We start from the raw sequence: 23,898 nt of genomic DNA on the forward strand, positions 1-23,898 counted from the left end.
ACAAGATTTCCCTCGAGGGTCAATGGAGATTGGAGAGTATACGTACTATTACGGTATTACCCTCGAAAGAACCTTCACATCGTCACATGTGGTTCGGTCCTGTTTCCTTGACGGATTTGTTCGCCTTTTCTTTTGTTTTATATTTCTTTTTCTATGTTTGGAAATTATAATGTAAATATTACTAATTTGTGATGTTCGATAAAATTAAAATGGTATAATAAAAATATATGAATTACATATAAATGCAATCAGTACCTTTTTTATTGGTAATTTTACTTATGAACATTTTCACATCATTAACCATATAATCGTTTTATTTTTCATAATTATTTTTTGTCAATAATAGATGTATCAATAGTGGCGTAAAAACACAACCCCTTATTTCATTTGAATTTTATATTTTAAATCATATTGTCCAAATTTTCAAGTATCTTAAACGTTAGCATAGGATAACTTTCTTGGACCATTTCATTTTAATTTTATATTTTTTACATATCATGATTTACTGGATATTAGTTTTGTTTTCCCCCTATTTTGGGCAAGATTTTTTGGCACAAGTATCAAATTGGATCCGTTTCAAAATCGTCATTTTTTAAATGCCAAATAATTCAATTTTTTAAAATATGTTATCAAATAGATGCAGATCAAAAAGTGAATTAAATCATACAGGATTTTTCATATAAATATTCTATAAATAATTCAACTCGTAAGTGATAGGGTAAAACTTATTTTCAATTTAGATTTGACTTTCCATTGGATAGTGATATTCATCTGGATTTTCTGATATTTTAGAAGGTATAGTTGGATAAAAATTCGATAAGTTCGTTAAAAAGAAAAAAATTGTACAACTATTTTTAGGGCTGGGCGTTTCGGTTCGGTTCTTCGGAACCGGACCGAACCGAACCGTTAAAACGGTATTTTTCCCGACCCGAAACCGTTGTTATTTTCCGAACGGTACCATTTTTAGAGAACCGAATTTTTCCGGAACCGAACCGAACCGAACCGAACTTTAAAAATCCCGAAAAACCGAATATTTTTAAAGGAAATCTAACATTTTTTTTAATAAAATCCGGAACCGAACCGAACCGATACCGAAACCGAACCGAACCGAATACAATAAAAAACCCGATTGATACCTATTTTTGTAAAACCGAAAGAACCGAACTGATCTATTCCATCCCGAACCCGAACCGTTTCCCGAAACGCCCACCGCTAACTATTCTCACCATCTCTTTTTTTGGATTCATGTATGTCTATTTGATTGGTATATGGACCATGGCCATAAGCCCATCAATGAACAATCCAAAAATCATAATACTATGGGCCTTCCGGTAAAGCCATTAGTTATATGGGCCTTAAAGGCCCACTTATTGTGAAATATCGGCCTTCGATTTTTCATATTTATGGAGGGAACCACTTTTTTCCCGCGGCTCGATAACACAAACCCTCTCTGTGCCATTATCTCGAATTGTTTACATCGTCGTTGCGATTGGCGACTGAGCTTCTTTTCAGCTGAAATCTCGCATATCAATGGCGAAAAAGGGAGCTGGTTGTGAAGAATGGAGGTCTGATGACCTTGAAATCATATCGATCGGAGCTGTATACACCGGCTCATGGGACAAGAAGTACTGGAGTTCGTCTAGGGTTTGCTATCTTCTTTTCTTTTCCTCTCTTTCTTCTCTAAGCTGTGAAAGATGTTTCGCATTAATCGATTGCGGTGCATTTAGAAAATTCAATTCTTGGGGGTGATTTTGGAATTCGGCATGGTTTCTCACTTGCTATATGGAAGATCGTGAACGAATAAATGACAGGAATTTGAACAATGGTTCTTGATTTTTGAACAATTATGCTTGTAAATTTCATGTCTGTAGTTGGTCGTTTCCTGGGTTGTAAAGAAATTGTGGGTATTATAGGTACTATAACCATTAAAGGCCCTTTATGAGCTTTGCTTCGCAGAGAAAAAAATGATTTTCTGGTGGAGGGAGGTTAATTATTTCACTATAATTTGTCTTGGATGCAGTGGAATTAACAATTATCTAATTTTCTGAACGTTTGTTAGTGTGATTAAAGAAGATAGTCTGGATGCTCTTAGTTCATGGAGAACACTTGTTGATTGCTATTCTCATTTTTTTTAAAAATTTTTCAGGGTAAAGATCGTTACCCTTATCCTGTGGGCTATAAAGCTGTCCGAACTCACAATGGGAACACATATAAGATGGAGATTCAAGAAGGTCCAAAGGGGCCTGTATTTCTGGTGAACCTTCTGTTTACTATGATTTTTATAGTTGTGCACATCTTTTGTTGAATGGTTAGTAAAGCAGGGATCTTACTATATTGGTGCAGATTAGACATTCCACTGAATCATGGTTTGGGCAGACTCCGGATATCGCATGGGGAAAGTTCCAGAAGACAGGTTTCTCCCACCTAAAAGTATGGCATGGAAAAAGATTTACATGCAAGATGGATGGCGTGGAGGTACATTCCAGTTTCTTATTGTTTCAAATGCAGAGCATCATTCATCTCCTCCAAAATAAATTTGTAGACCATCAAACAGGTTACATTTTTTACTATACGTCTGTGTATGAGATTGGTGTTTTAATATCAAACTTGCAATCAACGTTTTAATATCAGACAACAGGTGTTTTAATATCAAACATTCAAACTTGCTTCACTGCGTTTTCCCCGAAACTTCAGGCTTCAGCATATTATTGAAGGTTGAAGCTTTTCATGAAAATTACCTGTTGACTGGATCATTGTGGTTATACAACACCAGGGATCTAATTCTATTCTTCTACTGGGAACAGATTGGGACGATACTTTTACGATGTTCAATTTTTGGGTTTCTATACATTGTTAGGACCATCCCTTTTCTCTTCCCGATGAGGGGGGTTATGCAAGCTTTAACAGCCTCAAAGTTATGATAGGCTTACTTTCCTATACTTCGAGTGCTGAATTAATTAATGCATATGAGAATCTCATGATACCTAATTATTATTACTGTACAAGGTCAATTTCATTCTCATCAAATTTTGTGCTGCAGTTTTTTGGTTTCAAAAACCCGTTGGTCCAGAGGTTGCTAAGGGAACTTGTGGGAAACACCTTTGGAGCAAGAGAAAATCGCTTCTTAGTTCCTAGCTCCAGCAATGGGGCCTCTAAAATCCTGGATGATGACGAAAATCCAGTCACGTATGCATATCCCAGTTTCTTACCTTACTTGGACAAATCAGTGCCTAGGAAGAAAAGAAGCAGAAGATCTGAAATAGCATGCCAAAAGTCATTAGGTGGAAATAACCATAAAAGGCCAAGACCCAGAGACTTGTTATCTGATGGCGAGATTACAAATTCAGTGCCTATGCCATCCTGTTCAATCAAAGGAGAAACAGACAGATTTGGACTTCGAGGAATAGAAATACCACCAGAAAGGTTGCATTTGGATTGTGCTCCTATAGAAGATCCATGTATATCAATAGAAACCCCCCCTCATGTGAAAGTTGTAGTACCTCTTCAAGAAATAGATGAACTTCCTGACAGATGTAAATCAAAGCCAGTATCGAACTTCTGTGAAGAGGTAACCCATTAAATTTTAGCAGGGTGGTATATGTTGCTTTACAGGAAAATAGTTTTAAACAAGAAGAATCTTAACTTTTTGCAGCTTCATAGGTTGCAAGATACTGACGATGTAATGGCTGTTTCCAAACTGGCCACAGAAGATAGACCAGGTGATGAGTCAGTTTTGAAAGAGAGTCAAAATATGACTGATGTCAATCTTTGTGCACCCGATACCTTGGATTTTCTTCAAGGTATTTACTTCTTCATTTTTATGCACGTAATTAATGTTTGCTTCTAGTTTTCGATTTGCCTTTCACCAAAGAAAAAAAGGTCATTCTCTTTGGCTACATCTCTTATGGTTTTTTCATGCCCACTCCATGCAGATATTGCCGTAAGTTCGGCCCCCAATGTGGAAGATCTTAAAAGTTTCCAGGTGAAGGAAGAATTAACTACTGAGAACATGATTGTTAGTGAAGGACTTGTAGCTGAATTAGGTTTGAATTTGTCTTCGAAAAGTAGTGATTCGGAATCAGCTGATCAGGACATCGCTAAGTCAATGATCACTCTGCTACTTCCTCAAGCAGTTCCTCTTCTCGAGAAGGCCTCAAACAGAAAGCAGAAGAAAAATAATATTTCCAGGTTAAGTCTTCCAGAGAGAAGAAAAGGGAGCCAAAGTGATGATGTTCCAGTACGTCTCATACTTAACCCACAAGGTGCCTGAATTATAAGTTTCTTTTTGAAGGAATATACTATATTTTTCCTTCTTATGTAGTACAAAAATATGTCCTGAGATTCTTGAAATACTCTATTATCACCTTCCTTACCATAATTTCTTTTAAAAATTTGCAGCTGTGCCTTTGTCCATGAAAGTTTGCAATGTAGATGATGAACACTCGCACAATGTTTCTCCAGATTCTGATACTGATTTTAGAGATCCAGATATTAAATCCATCATTCCCGACAGTTTTGATGAGTCTCAGCTGGATATTGTCTGGAGTGATCATATCATGTCCTCTCCTCCCAAGGAGGCTTATCCAGCATGTCTTAATCGACCACCCAGCTCCAAGGAACAGGTTTCAAAGCCGAATGTGAAGGTGTCGGTTTCTGATTTGGAGACTAATAAAAGCAAAGATTTTTCTTCATATCATGATCTTCATACAGTTTCGGATCCAAATATTCTGAAAGAGCATATGAACAAGTCCGTATCAGTGCCACACCGTACAATTTCAACTAAAAGGAGGTCAACCCAAGAATCTCAGGAAGTCTGCCCTGATGCAGGCGGAAAGTTGCTGCAAAAAGAACACTCTGAAAACAAGGACTCAAAGAACAAACTTGATTCTGTTGAGGGTAAGGGTATTACATTAAATCTAAATGATAAAAAAATGATTTCTATCATTTGCCACATATCCAGAATGTTTTGCATGATAATGTCTGACTAATATAAGTATGAATCTCACCTGGCTGCAGGTAAGGGTACTGTGGCTAATGCAACCCCTTCTGAAGTTGACTCTATCAAACAAGAAAAACATAAGGTTTATACCAGGAGAAGATTCCCAACTTGTCATCTGCAAAGAAATGGAAACCTATCCTCTGAAAGTGGTACTGGTAGTATTAACATTGAAAATAACTTCGTAACCAAATCGTCTCCTAAGAAAGTCCCTTTCTTGGAGCTTCAGCAAGTGATGTCTGACAATTGTGGACCCCATATATCAGATCTGCTGGAAGCTGGAATCGGTCATGAAGAACAACAATCCCAAAGTTTTGTGTTAGCAAAAATGGATGACAAATGCACCAACCTAACAAATAATACAGAATCCCAGAGCAGGAGATCAGTTCATGATATATCAACATCTTCATTTCCATCTCCAAAGCCGGAGAACATTCAAACAATTGAATTTCCAGCTGGTGTGGATGTAAAGCTCCATAAGGATATAAAGATCAATAACGAACTGGCAAAAACTGTAGAGCTGCTTGGTAGTTACTTTCTTCCGATGCCTATTTCATCAATATTGCTCAAGTCTGTTGAGGGTGAAATCTATGTTTGCGTGGTGAGCTGTCTTACAACAGATAGGTTTAGAACTCTCTTTGTGTACAAGATAGCAGCTAAAGAACCAATGAAAGGATGCCCCTCTTTGATTGGTCATACTCCTGTTATACTTCCTTTTGAGGAAGACAGATCTGGTAGAAATGTAAGTGCTGTGAGAGCATTTGTTTTCATTCATATTCCGCTGATTTGATAGGGTATCATATCTCATTTGTTCTTTTGAATGTCCTGATGGCTTGTAACCCTTTCTCAGGAAGCACTGGAAAGATCTTGTTTGCATTTCACTCCAAATGGGCAGGATCTTATTTTGTGCGGTGACATCAGAACACCTTGTTGCAGGTTCAGCTTCCATATTGTAGCATATTCATACGATACAGCAGGGAAGAGAAACGGATTTGGCTAAGGGATTTTCCTTTTTGCAGGGAAGGGAGGACCGACTGTTTGTGTTTGACTTGTACCTCAGCTGGCTTCGAGGAGAATGCAATTAGGATTGTCCAAGTGACACTTGGCCATGTTTCTCTCGTGACAAAACTTCAAGCAGTTGAAAACGTGCAGTGTATGGTGGTGTGTGATCCCAGCTATCTTGTTGCAGTAGGAAAGAGTATGGGATTTTGACTATATATAAGGTGATCAAGGAGTGATTTGAAAGCCATTTCATCAAAAGATGAATGTGGAATGTGCATGGTGGTGGGCTCCTACATCAATCTTCACCGACAACACCACACACGATTTCAGAATCTAGAAAAAATCGACCGTAGAAAAAAAGTGTGTGTGTATATATATAAATATATATATATATGCACCCACGAACAAAAATTGCAAAATCAAAAGTAGGAATCCAAGGCCACAATAGACATATGCCCCCACACCATATCATATATTAACACACAAAGCTATTAGATTTCAAAAAAGAAAAACAGTCTATTTTATATTTTTCATATATATGCCCCACGAAATCAAACGATCGTATTAATATATGGGGTATGAGCATATAAAATGTATATATGTATAAATGATCGTTAATGCAAATGATGATGATCATCATAATACATAGAAAGACATAAGTGGAAGTATGATATCAGGTGTTATAAAAAAAACCAAACACCCTCCATTGATCTCAATCATGTCCCGTTAGAAAAAAAAAAACTGTTGCAGTAGGAAAGAGTGGAAAGCTCATGGTGTGGGTCATGGACTCCTCATGGAGGTGCTCTCACCAGTGTTCAGTTTTGCTCTTTCCTCTTCAAATTATCGTCACGTCCTTATTGGATGTGGAGAAGCGGAATGAGTCATCATAGAACGTTGTATTAACATATGGTTCTCCCCATTCGCAGAGTTCCTGTCAAAGAGTTCATCGTACCCATTAATCCGTGCATATCTTCTTGCATTGTGGAGTTGAAGCAGATCCCAAAATGTCCGTATCTTGTTGTCGGACATAATGGTGTTGGAGAATTCACAATATGGTACACTTCTCTCTCTTTAAAGAGCTTATCTTCCCATCCTTCACATTTTGACATCCTTCAAGATTGTGGAAGAGAAGTTTTCTTGTGTAAAACAATTTTGTAATCGTGTTTTTCCTGCTATCATGAGGGGTGGCTGTTTTTTGTAATCACTGTCATCCCTTTTTTCTTCGGTTTCCAGCGCCGCAGCATGTTAACCTGGTTCGTTATTTTCTAGGGATATCTCGAAAAGGATCCTAGTGTCAAGGTTTTCATCTCCGAACAATTCAATCTTCGAGTTCATTCCAATCAGCTTGTTTGCTTGGCACCCTATATCCAGTCATTCTACCATGGAGGATCACATTGAGGGAATTTTAGCTGCAACTAAACTATGGTTCCCGAAACATGTAGACGTCAATGCATTGGTTCCAACCGAAGGAAAAGATGCTGCAGTCTGGATTTTAGTTTCTACAGCTTCTGACAACGGAGAAATTCCAGCAAGATGTTGGAGATTGGCTCTGCTGATGAAAGATGCAGTCATATATGGCCATCAACTCGATCCTAGGTAATCACCACAAATTTTTTTCAAGCGTACTCCTCAGGCTTTTGATGATGACTTGCCTTAAATTTCTTTCGGCCCAGAAATCTAGTTGTCTGAGGACTTAAGTTTTATAAATTCTAAAATTTCAGCTATGAAACGGTTCAAGCTACTAGCAATTTTTTTTTTCAGTAGCTTAAATTGATGGGTGCTGAAAAAATCTATCTACAGGGCCTCTGCGGCAGGGGCAATGTCTGGACATGGGATACTTGGCACACATGATGGACTTATCTACTTGTGGGACTTGTCCACTGGATCTAAACTTGGCTCTCTCCACAATTTTGAAGGTAATCTGTTTAGTCCTTTCCTCCTTTCCTTAAAGCATAAAACAATCAATGCAAAGACAGAAACTGACAGAAGCTCGTTGTCGAGATCTTGTCACAGGTCATAGAGTTTCATGCATAAGTACAGATGATTCTACTCCGGGAAAGCTCTGCATAGCGAGTGACGAAGGTCAGCTTCTGGTTTACCACCATCAGTAAGGATTAAAACATAGTTCTTTGAGCTTTTGCCCTCTTGTCCCAAAATGTTTTGTGAAATCTCGGACAAAGACACAGGAGATTCCAAAACTGAACTGTGTACTTGTCCAAAAGTGAGAATCTTGGTTGAAAAAATGTATGTTGTCATTCTCCTGTAATACATCAATATGAAACATAATCTTCAAAAGAAAGTATTATCCCCCAAGAAATGAACCTTTTTGTGAGATCATCATCCTCAAGAGCTTCTTCCTCTTCTCAGCATTGCATTGCATAGCCTTGCAGCATCAACATTATCTCTGATGTTATGAACCCTAATGATATTGGCACCTCGTAATATGCCAGCTGTAACCGATGCAACTGTTGCTGGATCTCTGTCTCTGGCAACGGGCCGATCACAGATATCCCCTAGAAATCTCTTCCTCGAAGGGCCAATCATTAGAGGAGCATGAGAAATGGCTAGGCTTTTCTTTGCTATCTCTTCCCTGACCTTTGGCAATCCCATGAGGATATCCAAATTATGATCCACCTTCTTCGAAAACCCGATTCCCGGGTCTATCATGATCCTCCAAGCCGGAATTCCCGAGAGTTCTGCATCTCTAACTCTCGCATAGAGTTCAGAGGCCACATCCCTGCAGACATCATCGTACTTCAAGTTTTCTTTGTCCTGCATTGTACATGGATCTCCCCTCATGTGCATGGCAATGTAAGGAACCCTAGATTCAGCCACAACCTTGTACATATTCGGGTCTAATGCTCCTGCAGATACATCATTCACAATGTCAGCTCCTTTCTTTACAGCTTCTGAAGCAACCTCCGAGGAGAACGTGTCAACAGATATGAGCTTTCCTTCCATCTCGGGCATAACCCGGACAGCCTCTAAGACAGGAATCAGTCTATCCAGTTCTTCTTGGGCAGAAATCCTTGAAGCCATAGGTCTTGTCGACTGTGCACCGATATCGATGATGTCAGCCCCTTCAGTAGCCATTGAAAGAACCCGGGAAACTGCAGAATCTAAAGATTGAAACTTTCCTCCGTCGCTAAAGCTGTCGGGTGTAAGATTGAGTATACCCATCACATAAGGTTTTTCAGAGAAATCCCATAACTTATCCCCTATCGGTACGACCCTTCTGATACCTTCTTTCCCGATCAAAGATTCACCGCTTAGTCTTTCCCATGCCTCAAAAAGCCCACCAGGATGGATAGAGAGGGAATGCCAATGTGAAACTGTATCATTATCAACAGCTGATCCGAGCAAATCCACCAGAGGAGCCAATACAAACGGCCTCTCCCAAATTCTCTCGTGAGGTACCGTTAACTTATCAGAGCTTATTCTAAGCCTCCCGTAAAACAATATGTCCAAGTCAAGTGGTCTCGGTCCATACCTTATGCCATTTCCACGACCCATTTCCCTCTCGATTGTCTTGAGTACGGTCAATAGGTCGTGAGGGGCGTGCTTTGTCACGCCTCTAACTGCAGCGTTCAGAAACCGGGGTTGGTCAGTGACATAAGCGGGCGCAGTTTCGTACAAACAGCTGTGTCTGGTTATGTCAATCCCCGAACCCTTCATCAGGTTCAAAGCATCGTTGAAATTCTTGATCCGGTTTCCGACATTACTTCCCAAAGCAATCACAACTTCCTGCTCTGTGGAATAAACTCCACTCAGAGTGGCATTAATGGCTGTATTGCAGAAAGCTGCAATGAAAACAAAATCGTCATTATATCACATATACATACATACATACTGGACTCTATACTTACACAGCACTAACAGGAAACAACACAGAAAGTAAAGCTATCTTACAATCTACAGATCAATCATCCCAACCCAATCAAGAAGCTGAAACTTTGGGTAATTACAAGATCAGAGGCTTGAAAGTTTCTGAGATTTGACACTGCATATGCGGTGTTCATATTTGTATGCATATGCGTTTAGATGTGAAGCGATGAAAAACGTTCTACCTCTGAAATTCTTCCATCCTAAAGGGAACCCCTGTTTCAAAGGCGAAACATGCTTGAAAGCTTTCGTCTTCTTCCACATAGTATTAACTCACCAAAAAAAAAAAAGAGATTCTGGATTCAGAAGAGCAGAAGCAAACGAAGAAGATACGAACCCATGTCACAAGATTAAGATTTGATTCACATTCCGGCAAGAGAAGAACACATGAGATCAAAGGGAAGAAGAAAGTCCCGTTTTTTGTTGTCGTTGTTGTGGACTCTTGTGTCTTGTCCGTGTAAATACCTGCAACCCTATCTTCCATGAATCGATACACCAAAAAAAAAAGAAAGAGGAATTATCAAATGTCAAGTTTACCCTCTTAATACCCTTTATTAAATAAAGTATTAAAATCCTTATACCTACCTGTAATCTCTTAACACAGATTTATTCCCTTGTAATTATCATTATAAATTTATAATTCCCTGATAGATTAATAGGTCAACTTGAAAATTTCTTGTAATACCAAATAATAAATTTTAAAATTATAATGATATATTTTTTTGAATAAATTTGTCGTTCAGAAATTAGTTTTCAAATTCAAGGGGTTTACTTGCTCGATTCTTGACGTGGTAGTTTTTTTGGCATTGTAAGGTTGGGGTAATTTTACGGCCTAATTTTTTGGTGTATTGTGCTGGGTCATATGCGGTGTTTGCCCAGCTAAACCCCTCATCCTCTCCCCCGCCAAGGCTCTTGCTTTCTGAGCTTAAACCCCATTCTCCGACAACCCGATAAAGATTCCGAATTTCCTGGAAAAGTGGTCGCCTGATTTTGTTTTCTGCGTTTAATCTCTCGTCGGCTTCATGGGTTTGAAGGCTTAAGTTTTGGTATAGCTTGTTTTGGGAAGAAGTCTCGCAATAGTTCATGGCGTCTCTCTCTTTCACGCAGTTTCTCTCCCTGACCAGGTCTCCGTGCATCTTTTTCTCTCCTCCTTTCTAAATCTTAGTTAATTTCCAACTGCTGCTTGTGGCCGTCGTATTGCATCCTAAAGTTCATAAATTTATGTTGCTTTCTTATCTTTTCCATGGAGAAGTTGCAAGGATGATGTCGAGGGAACTTTCTTCCTACGTTGTTACATTTTGTTCATTTTAGGCCGTGACCGAGTTATTTGAGCCGAAAAACGTTCGAGCTTTAACATTTGATGGCAGTCTTTAAGTTTGGTGGCAGAGACTTTCTTATATGTTGAATCTTGCTTCTGATTTCATAACATTCTCTAAGTTGATAGTCATGAGTTGAGTCTCTCACGAATGAGCTCTTCCTTTTCAGATGCAGTTCCGATGTCTCTTATATCCGGACACCGGATTTTGTTCAGCTTCGAGGTTTAAATTGCAATGGTAAGCCGAGTTTTACGGTTTCTGCCCGGAGAAAGATTTCAGAGTCGGCACCTCTGGTTGATGAAGAAGATGGAAATGGAGCTGTTGGGAGAAAGACCCCATCTAGAAGTTCTAGGAGTGGAGCTGCTCGAACGAGGAAGAAGACAGTGGTTGATGATGAATTAGAGGAAAGTTCTGAACTTTGTGTGGATGAGGATGCCTCAGAAGAGGAAAATGCTGTCTCAGCTTCGACTACACAGCCACGGAGAACTAGAAGGAAAGGTACGTTGTTTTGTGTACTCCCTCGTCCTGAAGGCTTTGCTTAAAAGTCTGTTAATTTGAAATCTGAAAATTTGCAGCTTTAGCATCTTCTTCTGATGTGGATGAAGCGAAAACCGAGAAGAAAGTTAGGAGAAGGAGGGCTGCTAAAAAGGACAAAGATATTGATAATGCATCTGAAGTTAGTGACCTCGAGGAGCCCCCGACAATTGAAAATGTGGATGCCGAGAGTGAAGAAGACATTGATCTGGACAAATATGAGAGTGAAGATATTAGTTATACATATGGATGGCCTCCACTGGTTTGTTGCTTTGGATCTGCACAACATGCTTTTGTACCCTCGGGGAGGAGGGCAAACAGACTTTTGGATTATGAATTACATGATCGAATGAGAGATGCATTCTGGGCTCCGGAAAAGTTTATCCGGGCACCCGGGGGATGTGCAGGAGGTGTTGCTATTGCTCTTGCAAGTTTGGGTGGTAAGGTTGCATTTATGGGCAAACTCGGGGATGATGATTATGGTCGGGCGATGTTGTATTATCTGAATGTCTGTAATGTTCAGACACGATCAGTTCGCATTGATGGTAAAAAACCTACGGCATGTTCTACGATGAAGCTCAGCAAGAGAGGTCGCTTGAAAACAACGTGTGTTAAATCTTGTGCCGAGGATTCTCTCTCAAATTCGGAGATTAACATTGATGTTCTGAAAGAGGTAGTATCTCGGTTATCTCACGTAATAATGTTTTCGCAGCTAAGCCGTTCTCAAGAAACCTGCAAGTTGTTGAGAAACATGCTAAAGCCATCCTCTTTTTCTTTGATCAATGACCTCTTTCTGACTTGGCGCAGGCTAAAATGTTCTACTTCAGCACACATTCTCTGCTTGATAGAAAGATGAGGTCTACTACATTACAAGCCATCAAGATATCAAAGAAACTAGGCAGTGTTATCTTCTATGACGTGAACCTGCCCTTGCCGTTATGGCAGTCCCACGAAGAAACCAAGGCATTCATACAAGAAGTGTGGGATCTTGCAGATATCATCGAGATCACAAAACAAGAACTTGAATTCTTATGTGGAATCAACCCAGCCGAAGAGTTTGATACAAAGAACAACAACAGTAACAAGTTTGTCCACTATGGTCCAGAAATTGTGGAACCACTTTGGCATGAGAACCTCAAGGTTTTGTTTGTGACAAATGGCACTTCTAAGATACATTACTACACGAAAGATCACGACGGTGCAGTTCTTGGAATGGAAGATGCACCTATCACACCTTTTACAGGTGATATGTCAGCATCTGGAGATGGCATCGTTGCAGGTAGTGTTTTTCGATTGTTTCTTCTCGTTGAGAAATGGGTTTAATCGTGATGGGGATTTGATTAAAAGTTTAAAACTAAACTTGTTCATGTGGCATACATTTTCAGGTCTAATGAGAATGCTGACAGTTCAGCCCGATCTCATAACCGATAAAGGATACTTGGAACGGATGTTAAGGTATGCAATTGAGTGCGGGGTTGTAGATCAATGGCTGCTGGCACAAACACGGGGATTTCCTGCTAAGGGAGAGATGGAAGACGATGAAGATGAAGACGAAGATGGAGATGAAACTGATCCGGATGGAATTAGGTCAGTTACCGAAAAGGAGTATAGAACCTTAGAGTATGCTGATGAGGAAGATGACCCATATGCTATGAAACCAATAGCAGAAAGGGTATACAGGACCTTAGAGCCTGTTGGTTCAGTGAGTGATGACAATACATCTTGATTTCAAATTGAGTGTCCAAATTTAGGATTATTATTAAATTCCCCTTGTTTGTTAGCATCTCCTAGCAGTGGTATTGCCATTGTCTTTTTCATTTATCTTGCCAAAACAGGTAGCAAGCTTGTTCTGTAATAGAAGCAAGAACCTTGGAGTTCATATATGAGCATGGATAATGCCTGAAAAAGGCCATGTTTTACATTAAAGGAAATTCAAATCAGGATTATCAATCCTTATTTGATGCTCAACATGCCATCCGAAATACAGAAATGACAAGATAAAACCCTAACAGTTCTTGGTTCCCAAAAGAGCACATTCTAAATATCATGCAAAGAGATCCTGTTTGGTTCCTGCATTAGCAACTTGAAAACCGATTTCACTAATCCAGGTAGAGAGTTATCCTTCTATGAGCCTCGAAAGGCAGATTGAACCTCAGATCCTTTTGTTTCCGGCTTAATGGTCTGCCTTTGCTTTCGGGATCTCTGTTCTCCCTCACATCTGCTAACTTCCAGACGCAATGCTCCGATTCTGAATCTACAGACTCTAGAAGGAACACTGCACTCTTTTCTGCTTTCCTCGAGTTTGTTTCTTCGATATAGCTTACTCTCATGGGCATCTCCTTGAACCGATTCAAATCATCCGGTACAATCAGCAACCTCTCTGCTCCTGGAGATGACACCTTCACAATAAAACCATTACGAGAACGTCAATAAATAAACGACCCAGGTGATGGTTGGTTGATTCCTCAAGAAAATCTAGTGACTGCATCCAAATTTAATCTTTACCTCGAGGGCTAGATCCTCAGGAACTATCTTCGCAGCCCCAGCTTCGTCCAACCTCTTTTTGTACTCTTGACTAAATCCCTCGAGTTCCTCCATCGTAGGACACCCATATCTTCGTAAAAAACAAGAAACCAAGTTATAAAACCATGTTCCTCCTCTGTGTTTAGCATCTGAAGCTTGCCCCATTCTCATATTTTATATAGAACGGTAAGAATTGTGTATACTCATTTGATAGTTTGTCAAGCCTGACGTAAATATATCCACGAGGAGAAGTTCTGAAAGCGAAGAGCTTTACATCCGAGCTAAACTGCTTCAAGACCTCTACAGCTATAGAGAGAGCTCTTTCACCCCATGGGACACCTCGAAGGACCACACCACCACCATCTCCTCCATCTCCTATCTATAAATGGATGGAGTGAGAAACTGATAGTCACTGTATGAACCTTAATATCAGAGAAGAAGATGGTTTGGTTACCTGAGGCTCGGCTTCTTCTTCCTCTTCCCATTCATCTATGACTTCCACATCATCAGTTGTTTCATCTGCTAATTGAACAGAAATGTGTATCAGGAGAAACAGCATAACTACGTTCATGGTACGGCATTAAACTGATCAAAATGCCAATTGCTGATACTGAATCAACCCACTTTCAATAACTAATCAAGAAAAGTTTCTGACTTTTCTCTTCTTCTTCGATTTTTCTTCGGCTGAAGTTTCTGACTTTTGTTAATCCAACAAAAGGGTTATTACAGATCGCGACGATACCAATGAAACAATTGTTTTGGCAGTGAGAGCAAAAGGTAGAACAAGAATTGCACGAGACATTTCGACGAACACTTGGAAGGCATACGCATACAACCATTAGAATCTTAGTAAGCACTCGTAATAACAACAGTTGTGATCATCCTAAGCAACCGCACGACAAGATTTTCCCACGTTGTTTTTCGTGTAAAAGTAAAAGAAAAAGAAAACGAAAACAATAACCCACAAGAGAGAACTGTCGGAAGAACGAAACTTGACAACCCAGGAACCGGAGAGATTCAACAAGAAGAGGGGTCATTTCTTACACTGAAAGGTGTCTTCTTCCGCAGAGTCTCTGTCGCCATTGGAGCTGACGGTGTTTAGCAGTCGAGTGGGGAAAGAAGAAGAAAACGTAGAGACATGATACGAGAATGAAGAAGAAGAAGAGAGGGAAAGACGGGCCTCGGTAATTGAAAGTAAAGAGGAAGAAAACAAGCTTCTAACGGCGGGAGATATCGCCGGAGAGGAAGAACGGCGGCAAGCTCGAAGAAGGCCAAGCGTCAAGTTCTGGACTTTCACCATTGTTCCTTTTTCTCCTACCTTACGAAATGTTAAGGTATAGCAATATAACTAAGGCCATCACTTACATATATATATATATATATGTATATAAACACTATATTTGTTGTTGAAATGAAAATTTTGATATCGTTAATGTCTTTAGCATCTAAACCCAAGAAAAAAAAAGATACAAAATTTGATCATTCGAACAAAAAAGCAAAGAAAGTGAAGAGAACCAAACTAGAGGCGAAGGATTGTCCGAAGAGTGTCGCAGAGGTTCTGAATGGTTTGCTGCTCTTGTGAAGCTTGCAACTCCTGCAATGGCATCTCCTCATAACAACTGCAATCCAATCCGCAAATATATAACAGCCCGTCAACCAAAAGACGAGTAAAATTAAACAAAAAACGTGTGTATATACGTGGACATTACGTTCTGTGGTATGCTAAAGCTTGAGCAAGATTCATCAGGGTTGAGCTCGAGGTCAGTCTTTGGTACACGCTCGGAGGAAGAGGCATCTGCACTCATTTCACAACTCCGAGGTTATTTTATACCAAAACTCTTAAAAAGTAGAGAGGGAGAGATTCGTTTTTAGTGTTTTCGACCTCATTCTGAACCCGACGCCCTTTCTTCAACTGCGGATCAGGAGAGAAAAGCTCCTGAAGAGCTTCGACGCCTACTGTTCGGTTTCTGTCCCGTTGCATGCCTCCAATCATGTCTTCGGACAAGAGGGCAATTGGAGATATGTCTGTTGCTCTCAAGAATGGAATCGGTACTGTGTTGCCAGCTGCATATATGGACCATAACTGCAACATACCATCCACCAAGTCAGCATATACCATAGGACTGTCGAAGTAGTATTAGAGCAAAGGAGATTGTGATGAAGAAAATGGAAGAAATGGATCAAGCAATGGCATTGATTAGAAACTGGGACAACCGATTAAAAGTGAAACCTGACCTTATCTTGCAAAGCAAATGCTTTCCTGCCAACACCTGCATCTCTGCCACCTTCGGTTTGTGTTCCAGATAGGCTGTTCAGCTTGGTTTTATCCTCCCTTGAGATAGAGACCGAAGATGATGATGCTCGCAGGCTCTGTGAAGTTGATTCTTCAACTCGAACATCATTGGCAGAAGGGCCTCTGTTGTAGTGGATCCTATCGATAGATTTACAAGTTACGGTATGATCGGGAAACAAATACATTCAGGTCGGAATATCGAAAGGGGATTTTATTTTTGGTAAAATACCAGGAGTCAGCTGAGACATCTCCCAAAATACCGACAGAAGAGCTAGCCACCTGAGCAGATGAAGGTTCTTTCTCACAGGTAAGTTGTGTTTTGGTGTAACTCTCCTCTGCCTCATCCTCACCATGGACAATCATAGTACCGAATTCAACAGCTGATCACATAAACAAACTGTCAACATAACCTAACTGTTCTTTTAAAAACATGGTGAAAGCGTAGTATGGAGAGTGGCAATCCAAGCTAATGTCTGAAATAAACTATCAACAAAATATCATAAAAATAATATCACCCATAGAAATTCTAAATGCATCAAAAGAGAATGAGTGAACCAATAAAGTATGCTTAATCAATGACAGCAACCATTCTACTGGTTTCTTCTATAAGAAAGATTTCATTTCAATAACACTCACCTTCTCCCTTAAACACAGTGGTACCATATATATCTTGCTGCTTGACAGTGCTGGTTGGAGGTGCCTCATCGGAATTTTGATATTTAGTACTAGGTGGTTTATCAGATGGAACAGTAATTCTGACATCCTCAGTCGATTGTGGATCCAGTGTTGACTGTTGCAAAATTAGACTTAATACTATAGAACGATAAACCTGTGCAGATATTAGAGCAAGGGTAGGGGAATCGACAGGAGAAGCCACTGTAGGTGAAAGATTCAAGACATACAGTATCTTCTGAAGAAGGCACAGCATTTTGGGCTTGCAGAACCATCGAAGCTCGTACTTGTCTGGCCTTCTCAATCTTTGGCGACATTGCAGAAGATCCAGTTTTGCATTTCTCGATAAATTTATGCTAAATTTCAAAATCGAAGAGAAGAATACAATCAGAATGGAAAGATTTTGAACACTGAAGATGATGCAAGCTACTGGAGTAATGGCAACAATCATAGCAGATGATTATCATGAGCTAGCAAATGCGTTATCATGCCTCTACTGAAGAAAATGTGCAACAGCTCCCCAGAAAAAAACAGATGTACATGAAAGAAAAAAAAGAAATGAAGAGATTCTATATTCTGACATTATATATGGCATACTGATCATGTATGTGGCTTCCTCCCTCACAGGCAGAAGACTATCATAATCTACCTTAAGAATTTCGGCTGCAGTTGGGCGAAGACGTGGTTCTTTTGTGAGGCATTTTGCAACAAAATCATGAAATACCAAAGACCTGCAAAAGGTAACAACATCAGGGAGAGGTGAGCCACATGATATTGCACAGAACTTCTCATCATCAGTTGCATCATTAGACTTCGGATTGCTTATACGCGTCTATGTGTTTACAGACACAAGTGAAAATCTTAGATCAAAGAGAGGATGAGCTCGAATGTTAAATTATTGACCGATATGGCCACTGTAAAAGCAATTGTTGGTATGAGGTCACAGAAAAGATGACACAGACTTATCCATAGTCATGATACAGTTGAAGAGCTGAAGACAAACCAGTTTTCTTTATCTTCAAGCATTGGAGCTGGCTCGATGGATATCATGAATAAAACCTAGTAAAGACCAATACCTTGGATGAGAGATACTAAAAATAATGACCATACCGCGATCATAAGAAAAGGTTTATCAATGGTACAGTTTATATGGCATCAAGCAGAAAAATGAGAATTTCCCTTATTTTTTCACAATGAAACACCCACGATCCTACATTTTGGAAGAAGATCCAACAGAGAATTTAATGATCAGTATATGCTAGTCTCCAAATACATCACCAGCTACCAATTAAATGACCCACTTGTTGTTTATGCAGAATTGCAGAGCCCACCACTGTCGATTCTAAACCATAAACCAGATCTAAGTTCATATTCATACGTCCCATCCTGGAAACTAACTATAAAATGAACAAATGTAAAGGAGAGACTATTCATCAGATAACATTGGAACAGAACAAAAAATGCAATATGGCAAAACCTCAGGATATACCAACCCTCATTGGGTGCACTGTCGATCTTGGAGGAAGCCCCTGCAAAGAACAAAACTATGCATCACGAGACTGTAGAAGGATGAATATGAGTAGAATGTGAAAGAAGACAAAAGACAAAAGACAAACTCAAATTAACAAGAAAGTACAATATCTTTATTTTTCCTCCAGTAACAAAATGTCCGAAAAAGTAAGTTTGTTAATCGGTTGGTAAGACATGAAAAAATTCACTAACTGGCTTTACATAATTATCAATTGATATGTGCTAAGCTGGGTATTGAGCCTCCATACCTCTGCCATTTCAATAGCTGAAACGCCAAGAGCCCATACATCAACCTGCAGTACAAAAACACATAATATTATCAGCATGAATATGTGATTCCATTCGATGTAATACTACCGCAACTCCCTTTTAAAACCGACTTTTATGTCTAATAGAGAACAAACCAAAATAGTCAGGATCTGCAGCGAATGTTCGTTAGCATTATTACTTTCAGGACCAAATTATTCCCTTTCTTCTACAGATAAGCATGATGAAAGATTTTAACTTCAACAAGTCACCCCTAAATGGAAGACAATGTTACATCAGTATGTAAATACCCAAAGTTTTGAGTAATCAGAATTCATTAGCTGATCATACCCAATTATTACTCAGAGCTAAACAGGGCGTCATACCTTCCCATCATACCGACTTTCCTGAATAACCTCTGGAGCCATCCAATGCGGAGTGCCGATGAACTGCAAACATAATGCATATTAGAAAAGCTAAACATATAGCATTTGATCCATCAACATCATCCTCCCAAGTTTCTCTCTGGGTAAAATTACTGATAGCCAAAGTTGTAATCTAACTATAGCAGTAGATACTTACGGTATTACGCTTTGACATAGTCCTTGTAAGTTGAGCTGCAACTCCAAAGTCTCCTGATAATATCCAGGAAACAGAACTACAGAATCAAGTGATTGTTGTAAAGAGAGAGATTTCCTATTGATGACCTAGGAGAAGAGCAAGATTGCAAGCCTCAAAACATAAAAATCAACATATATGAAAAAGAAAATGAACAAGCAAGTGCTATTATGCTTCCGGTTTTGCTAAATGACGCTCTAAGCTTACATACCCAGTTTGACCTCTCCTTGTTCAGTCAACAAGATATTTCCACCCTTGATGTCTCTGTGGACCTTGAAAATTGAGTGCAAGTACGCAAGGCCCTAGATGTAAAACATCACAACCAAAAGGATATTAGATGAATACATAGACAAGCTGACAGGCAACACACAAAGTTTCATGGGGATATAGGACACAAATAGGCATGAGGTCTCAAAGAAGAGATACCAGCTTCAAATACAGAAAAGCAGAAATCATTTTTCCTCCGCATGCTTCCCAGAAACGATATAGATTAAGAAAATTGTCCTAAAAATACCTTCAATGCCTCCCGACAAATATATGCGATTTGATTCTCATCCAATGGCTCCTCGGTTACATTCATCAAATCTGCAACACTTCCACCCCCACAATACTCCATCACTATCTGCCAGAATATAAACATTAGCAATGAGAAAGGTTTATATATCGAAAAAATCATCAAACAAGATTGCAAACACTGACACCGAATGTATCTAGCTAATTAAATAAGTTAATACTATGACACTCACCCAAAGATAATCCTCTCCTTGGTAGCTCCCAAGATAGCGAACAACATTTGGATGATTGCATTGCTGCAACATCTCAATTTCTCCACGGATCTCTTCATATCCCTCCTCCTGGTTAAAAGAACAAGCTTTACTCACATCAGGTGCTTTAGCCACCCTAAAATTCCAAATTTCTTAGTTGAGACTAGAAGACAAGCTAGTAGTACCCCTTCAGTCAATGATATGACTTTAACAGCAACAAGCTCCGATGTTTTCAAGTCTCTTGCCTTGTAAACAGCTCCATATGACCCTTTTCCTGCAAACCCAGATGCCAAACTTCATCATGAAATACTGCTGAGCCAACAATGAGAAAAAAAAATGTAAATCCCAGTTGATGGCCTGTCGATCAAATGGAAATGCAGCAAATTCGATACAGAAGGATAAGCCATCAAATTGCAAAACGGGTATAACTAATCCAGAGAAGAGATACGGGGAAGTATCACACCGAGTTCATGGAGCAATTCGTACTTGGTTGTTGGATCTTCCTTGGTAATGCTCTCTGGAATGGAGGTTGTGGAGATTTTACTGTTCTGCTGCTGCATCCGCCGATTCTCTTGAGAAGACTCGAACTTTCTGTTCTTCCCACCAAAGCCTAACTCCCCTGACTTCTGCATACTAGCCACCGCCCTTTCCATGGTTGACATCTCCCTCTCCCTCTCCTCCCCTTTCTTCGCCTTCGATCTCACAACGAACGTACCGTACTCCTCCGCATCGTCATCCTTATCGGAGTAAGCGTCATCGACGTCTTCCCCCCGCCTCGGCCACCATCTGGGACTACCCGCCATCCGCGGACTTGAAGAGTTCCGAGCATTCCGGCCACGGTTACTCCGATCAGTTTTGAAAATCATCGTGCCGAAGTCGCAGTCGCCGTCGCCGTCGCCGTCGTCATAGTCGAACGAGGCTCCACCGCCGAAATCCTTGGGGAGATTCATCAACAAGGGAGGAAGCGAAGTGTGATCGTGTTCTTCGCCGTCATCCCCAGCTCCTTCGTCATCTCCCTTGTAGACCATTGTAGCGTAAAGGTCAGCATCTTCTTCCTTGTCTTCACATCGTCCTTGATCGGAATCGGAATCGGAATCGGGGTGAACTATGACGGTGGAGTAAATATCCGGCTTTGGCTCCGGTTTCCGGCTCCACCGACGTCGGGGCGAGTTATGATCCATCTCTCTCTGATCGGAACTCGGAAGAGAGAGGGGAAGTAGTGTTGCTTGGAAATGGATTGGCAATTTTATTTTATTTTTTACCGGAAAAAGAAACACAAAAAAGGGAATGTAAATTTGACCAACCAGAATTTGCCAGCTGGCATCTTAACTGTTAGATTCTTTCCAAAACAAAAAATCTTCACTAAATGAAATGAGTGTGGGGAAAAAGACACCATCTTCGTTGATAAAACTGATTTGAACTAAACCAATACTAAAACCAAACTAAACCGAATCAACGATTCTGGTTTTGGTACAATTTTTATAAAACCGGATATAACAAATACCGATTTTTTTTAATCCGAAAATTCACCGAACTTTGAAACTTATTATATCTTCTACAATTATGGAAAAATGTGAATGATCCTCCTAAATGGAGAATCAAATCTTGGTTGATAAAAAAATTTAATCAGTTGAGCCACCAATTTTGGGTAACAAATACCGAGTTGAAGTCCAAAGGTTGGAAACTTTTGAACACATCCATACAACATCAGCTCTTACAGTTTTTAATCAGACATGACAAGTTCTGCTGTTTTTTTTCCCTTTCGTCATCCTTTTTCCAGTTCTTAGAGAGACCAAGAGACAGGGAGAGAGAGAGAGAGAATGGCAAAAGAGGAAACAAACAAGAAGAATATAACAGAGAAAGACTCGGGGATGCCAATGGCTATCTCACTCAGTTGTTGCTACCCCCACCAAAGAGATATCCGAGTGACGAGCCGCCTCCAGGAGCGGCATGAACCTTGGTCGACGGCCGGTCCTGCGTACATTATATACATATATACCATAATTCAGACAATGAACATGGGCAATGTTCCAAAATTCATATGAACAACACTTCTGACATTGGTCTATATACCATAATATTATTCAGACAATGAACATAGGCAATGTTCAAAATTCATATGAACAATACTTTTGACATTGGTGTGCATATATATTTGCAGCAAAACACACGGTTCTATCAAATTGAACTTCACTAACATAATCTAGTATGTGTAATCAACCACACCCCAAGTTCCCTTTCTTTTTGACCTAAATATTGCAGCACATCAAGAATCTTAAAAGACGTGATAGTGTACAGGGGATGCCAATTTGGTTGTTAATCTAATAACCGAATGGAATAATATATAACACAACTGTATTCGAACCAGAACCATATATAAAACCCGCGCGATTATGATTTCTCTAAAACTGAATCCAAACAGAACTGAATAAAAAAATAACTGAAAAAACATGAAAATTTCTTTGAAAAAATGAGTATTTTTATCAATAAACAATTGAAATAAAACCAACTGAACCGAACCGAATTCAATATAAAAACCAAATGACTATAGTTTTTCAAAAACCGAAACCTAAAATGGCCACACCTGATAGTGTATTAGCTTTCGGTAACCAGCTCACATGACTCTGAAGGTAGACCTACCTGGGTAAATGGTTATTCGACAGGAGTCGATTGATCAAAGTGCAAGCAAACATACCGTGAGGAAGTTGCCGGTGTTTTGTCCATCGGCCCTCATGTAGTTGTTTGCGGAGGTGCTATTGATACCGGCGGGAATCTGCTTGGTCACATCCACGGGTTGAGGAGAAGCGGCTTTAGGTGGAGGTGTGGCACTTACGGGCCGAGGTTCGGCGGGAGCACTTTCGGTAGCCGGCTTTGGAGGCGCCTCTCCGCTGCCAAAAAGATACCCCAAAGAACTCTGCCCTCCACCCGCACTAACTCCACGGCCCATTCTCTCTCACTTCTTAGAAGGTTCTTCTAAACCCTGGATTTGAAAGAGATAATCAGTCGGAATCAAGAGCAAAATCAAGTAATCAAGGTCATCTCGATCAAGACAGAGCACAGTATCAATTGGAGAAAACGATGAAACCACAGAACAGGAAGAGTGGATGGTGTCACTCAATCCTAGATTTCAAGACATTGTTTCTCTAAAATTTCTGAGATCCAGGTTTAACAAACCATTGCATATCAAAGGACGATTTACTGCATATCAAAGTGGCAAGGCCATATACCACCTATAAATGTGAACCCCAAACCAGAGCAAGGAAGAAACCGAATGGCATGGAGCTCAGTGGTCTCAAATTCGAATCTCGTTTGGTGACACTAAGAGAAAACAACACAGGCATGCAGCAATTTTGACTTCAGACCCACATGAACAGATCAGAAAATCACCCACATTCATCCACCACCGACATTGCATCACTCCGAACATTCCACAAACCGATTTCGAGGAACAAGGAAGGCATCATGCCAAAGGACTCGAAAACCCTCTCCCAGAGACCATTACCTCCTCCCCCCCCCCCCCCA

The 23,898-nt window shown here is 40.0% G+C and overlaps 6 protein-coding genes across 9 annotated transcripts in view; 2 read left to right on the forward strand and 4 right to left on the reverse strand.

The window, feature by feature from the left end:
• Nucleotides 1-1,447: 1,447 nt before the first annotated feature.
• LOC104822000 lies at nt 1,448-8,345 on the forward strand. Of its 2 annotated transcripts, XM_010553067.1 has the most exons (16): nt 1,448-1,644; nt 2,147-2,254; nt 2,344-2,475; nt 3,041-3,568; nt 3,653-3,800; nt 3,933-4,262; nt 4,399-4,896; nt 5,017-5,148; nt 5,263-5,738; nt 5,847-5,932; nt 6,016-6,188; nt 6,752-6,797; nt 6,925-7,053; nt 7,268-7,594; nt 7,799-7,914; nt 8,012-8,345. In XM_010553067.1, exons 1-16 carry the CDS (start codon nt 1,531-1,533, stop codon nt 8,107-8,109), a joined length of 3,441 nt encoding a protein of 1,146 aa, XP_010551369.1. In that variant the 5' UTR covers nt 1,448-1,530; the 3' UTR covers nt 8,110-8,345. The 2 variants fall into 2 exon arrangements, with proteins under 2 accessions (XP_010551369.1, XP_010551368.1); XM_010553066.1 differs by having other exon boundaries at nt 5,017-5,738.
• Nucleotides 8,210-10,376, reverse strand: LOC104821999 (folate synthesis bifunctional protein, mitochondrial). 2 transcript variants are annotated; one of them, XM_010553065.1, is made up of 2 exons: nt 10,218-10,376; nt 8,210-9,798 (listed from the first exon to the last, which is right to left on the reverse strand). In XM_010553065.1, exons 1-2 carry the CDS (start codon nt 10,219-10,221, stop codon nt 8,342-8,344), a joined length of 1,461 nt encoding a protein of 486 aa, XP_010551367.1. In that variant the 5' UTR covers nt 10,222-10,376; the 3' UTR covers nt 8,210-8,341. The 2 variants fall into 2 exon arrangements, with proteins under 2 accessions (XP_010551367.1, XP_010551366.1); XM_010553064.1 differs by having other exon boundaries at nt 10,066-10,376.
• A 344-nt stretch (nt 10,377-10,720) lies between these two features.
• LOC104822007 (fructokinase-like 2, chloroplastic) lies at nt 10,721-13,649 on the forward strand. The gene is made up of 5 exons (XM_010553076.1): nt 10,721-11,004; nt 11,366-11,694; nt 11,772-12,403; nt 12,538-13,009; nt 13,116-13,649. The coding sequence occupies exons 1-5, from the start codon at nt 10,964-10,966 to the stop codon at nt 13,454-13,456; spliced, it is 1,815 nt and encodes a 604-aa protein (XP_010551378.1). The 5' UTR covers nt 10,721-10,963; the 3' UTR covers nt 13,457-13,649.
• On the reverse strand, nt 13,588-15,631 carry LOC104822006. 2 transcript variants are annotated; one of them, XM_010553075.1, is made up of 5 exons: nt 15,298-15,631; nt 14,708-14,772; nt 14,457-14,632; nt 14,236-14,344; nt 13,588-14,129 (listed from the first exon to the last, which is right to left on the reverse strand). In XM_010553075.1, the coding sequence occupies exons 1-5, from the start codon at nt 15,551-15,553 to the stop codon at nt 13,830-13,832; spliced, it is 906 nt and encodes a 301-aa protein (XP_010551377.1). In that variant the 5' UTR covers nt 15,554-15,631; the 3' UTR covers nt 13,588-13,829. The 2 variants fall into 2 exon arrangements, with proteins under 2 accessions (XP_010551377.1, XP_010551376.1); XM_010553074.1 differs by having other exon boundaries at nt 14,708-14,775.
• Nucleotides 15,632-15,652: 21 nt separating this feature from the next.
• On the reverse strand, nt 15,653-21,557 carry LOC104822005 (serine/threonine-protein kinase dst1). The gene is made up of 18 exons (XM_010553072.2): nt 20,840-21,557; nt 20,562-20,650; nt 20,359-20,466; nt 20,127-20,234; nt 19,824-19,914; nt 19,577-19,629; nt 19,381-19,443; nt 18,997-19,041; nt 18,712-18,747; nt 18,222-18,277; nt 17,868-17,949; nt 17,449-17,574; nt 17,183-17,336; nt 16,776-16,926; nt 16,489-16,684; nt 16,136-16,336; nt 15,963-16,048; nt 15,653-15,872 (listed from the first exon to the last, which is right to left on the reverse strand). The coding sequence occupies exons 1-18, from the start codon at nt 21,555-21,557 to the stop codon at nt 15,773-15,775; spliced, it is 2,463 nt and encodes an 820-aa protein (XP_010551374.1). The 3' UTR covers nt 15,653-15,772.
• A 481-nt stretch (nt 21,558-22,038) lies between these two features.
• Nucleotides 22,039-23,898, reverse strand: part of LOC104822004 (protein SPIRAL1-like 2) — a 2,866-nt gene continuing 1,006 nt past the window's right edge. The window contains exons 2-3 of the mRNA XM_010553070.2: nt 23,072-23,356; nt 22,039-22,350 (exon numbers count right to left, since the gene is read on the reverse strand). Of these exons, the coding sequence (XP_010551372.1) occupies nt 22,267-22,350; nt 23,072-23,323 (336 nt within the window). The 5' untranslated portion in view covers nt 23,324-23,356 and the 3' untranslated portion in view covers nt 22,039-22,266. The remainder of the gene's footprint in view (nt 22,351-23,071; nt 23,357-23,898) is intronic.

The sequence above is a fragment of the Tarenaya hassleriana genome, unplaced genomic scaffold (assembly GCF_000463585.1).
Source record: "Tarenaya hassleriana unplaced genomic scaffold, ASM46358v1 Cleome35, whole genome shotgun sequence".
NCBI classification, from domain to species: Eukaryota; Viridiplantae; Streptophyta; class Magnoliopsida; order Brassicales; family Cleomaceae; genus Tarenaya; species Tarenaya hassleriana.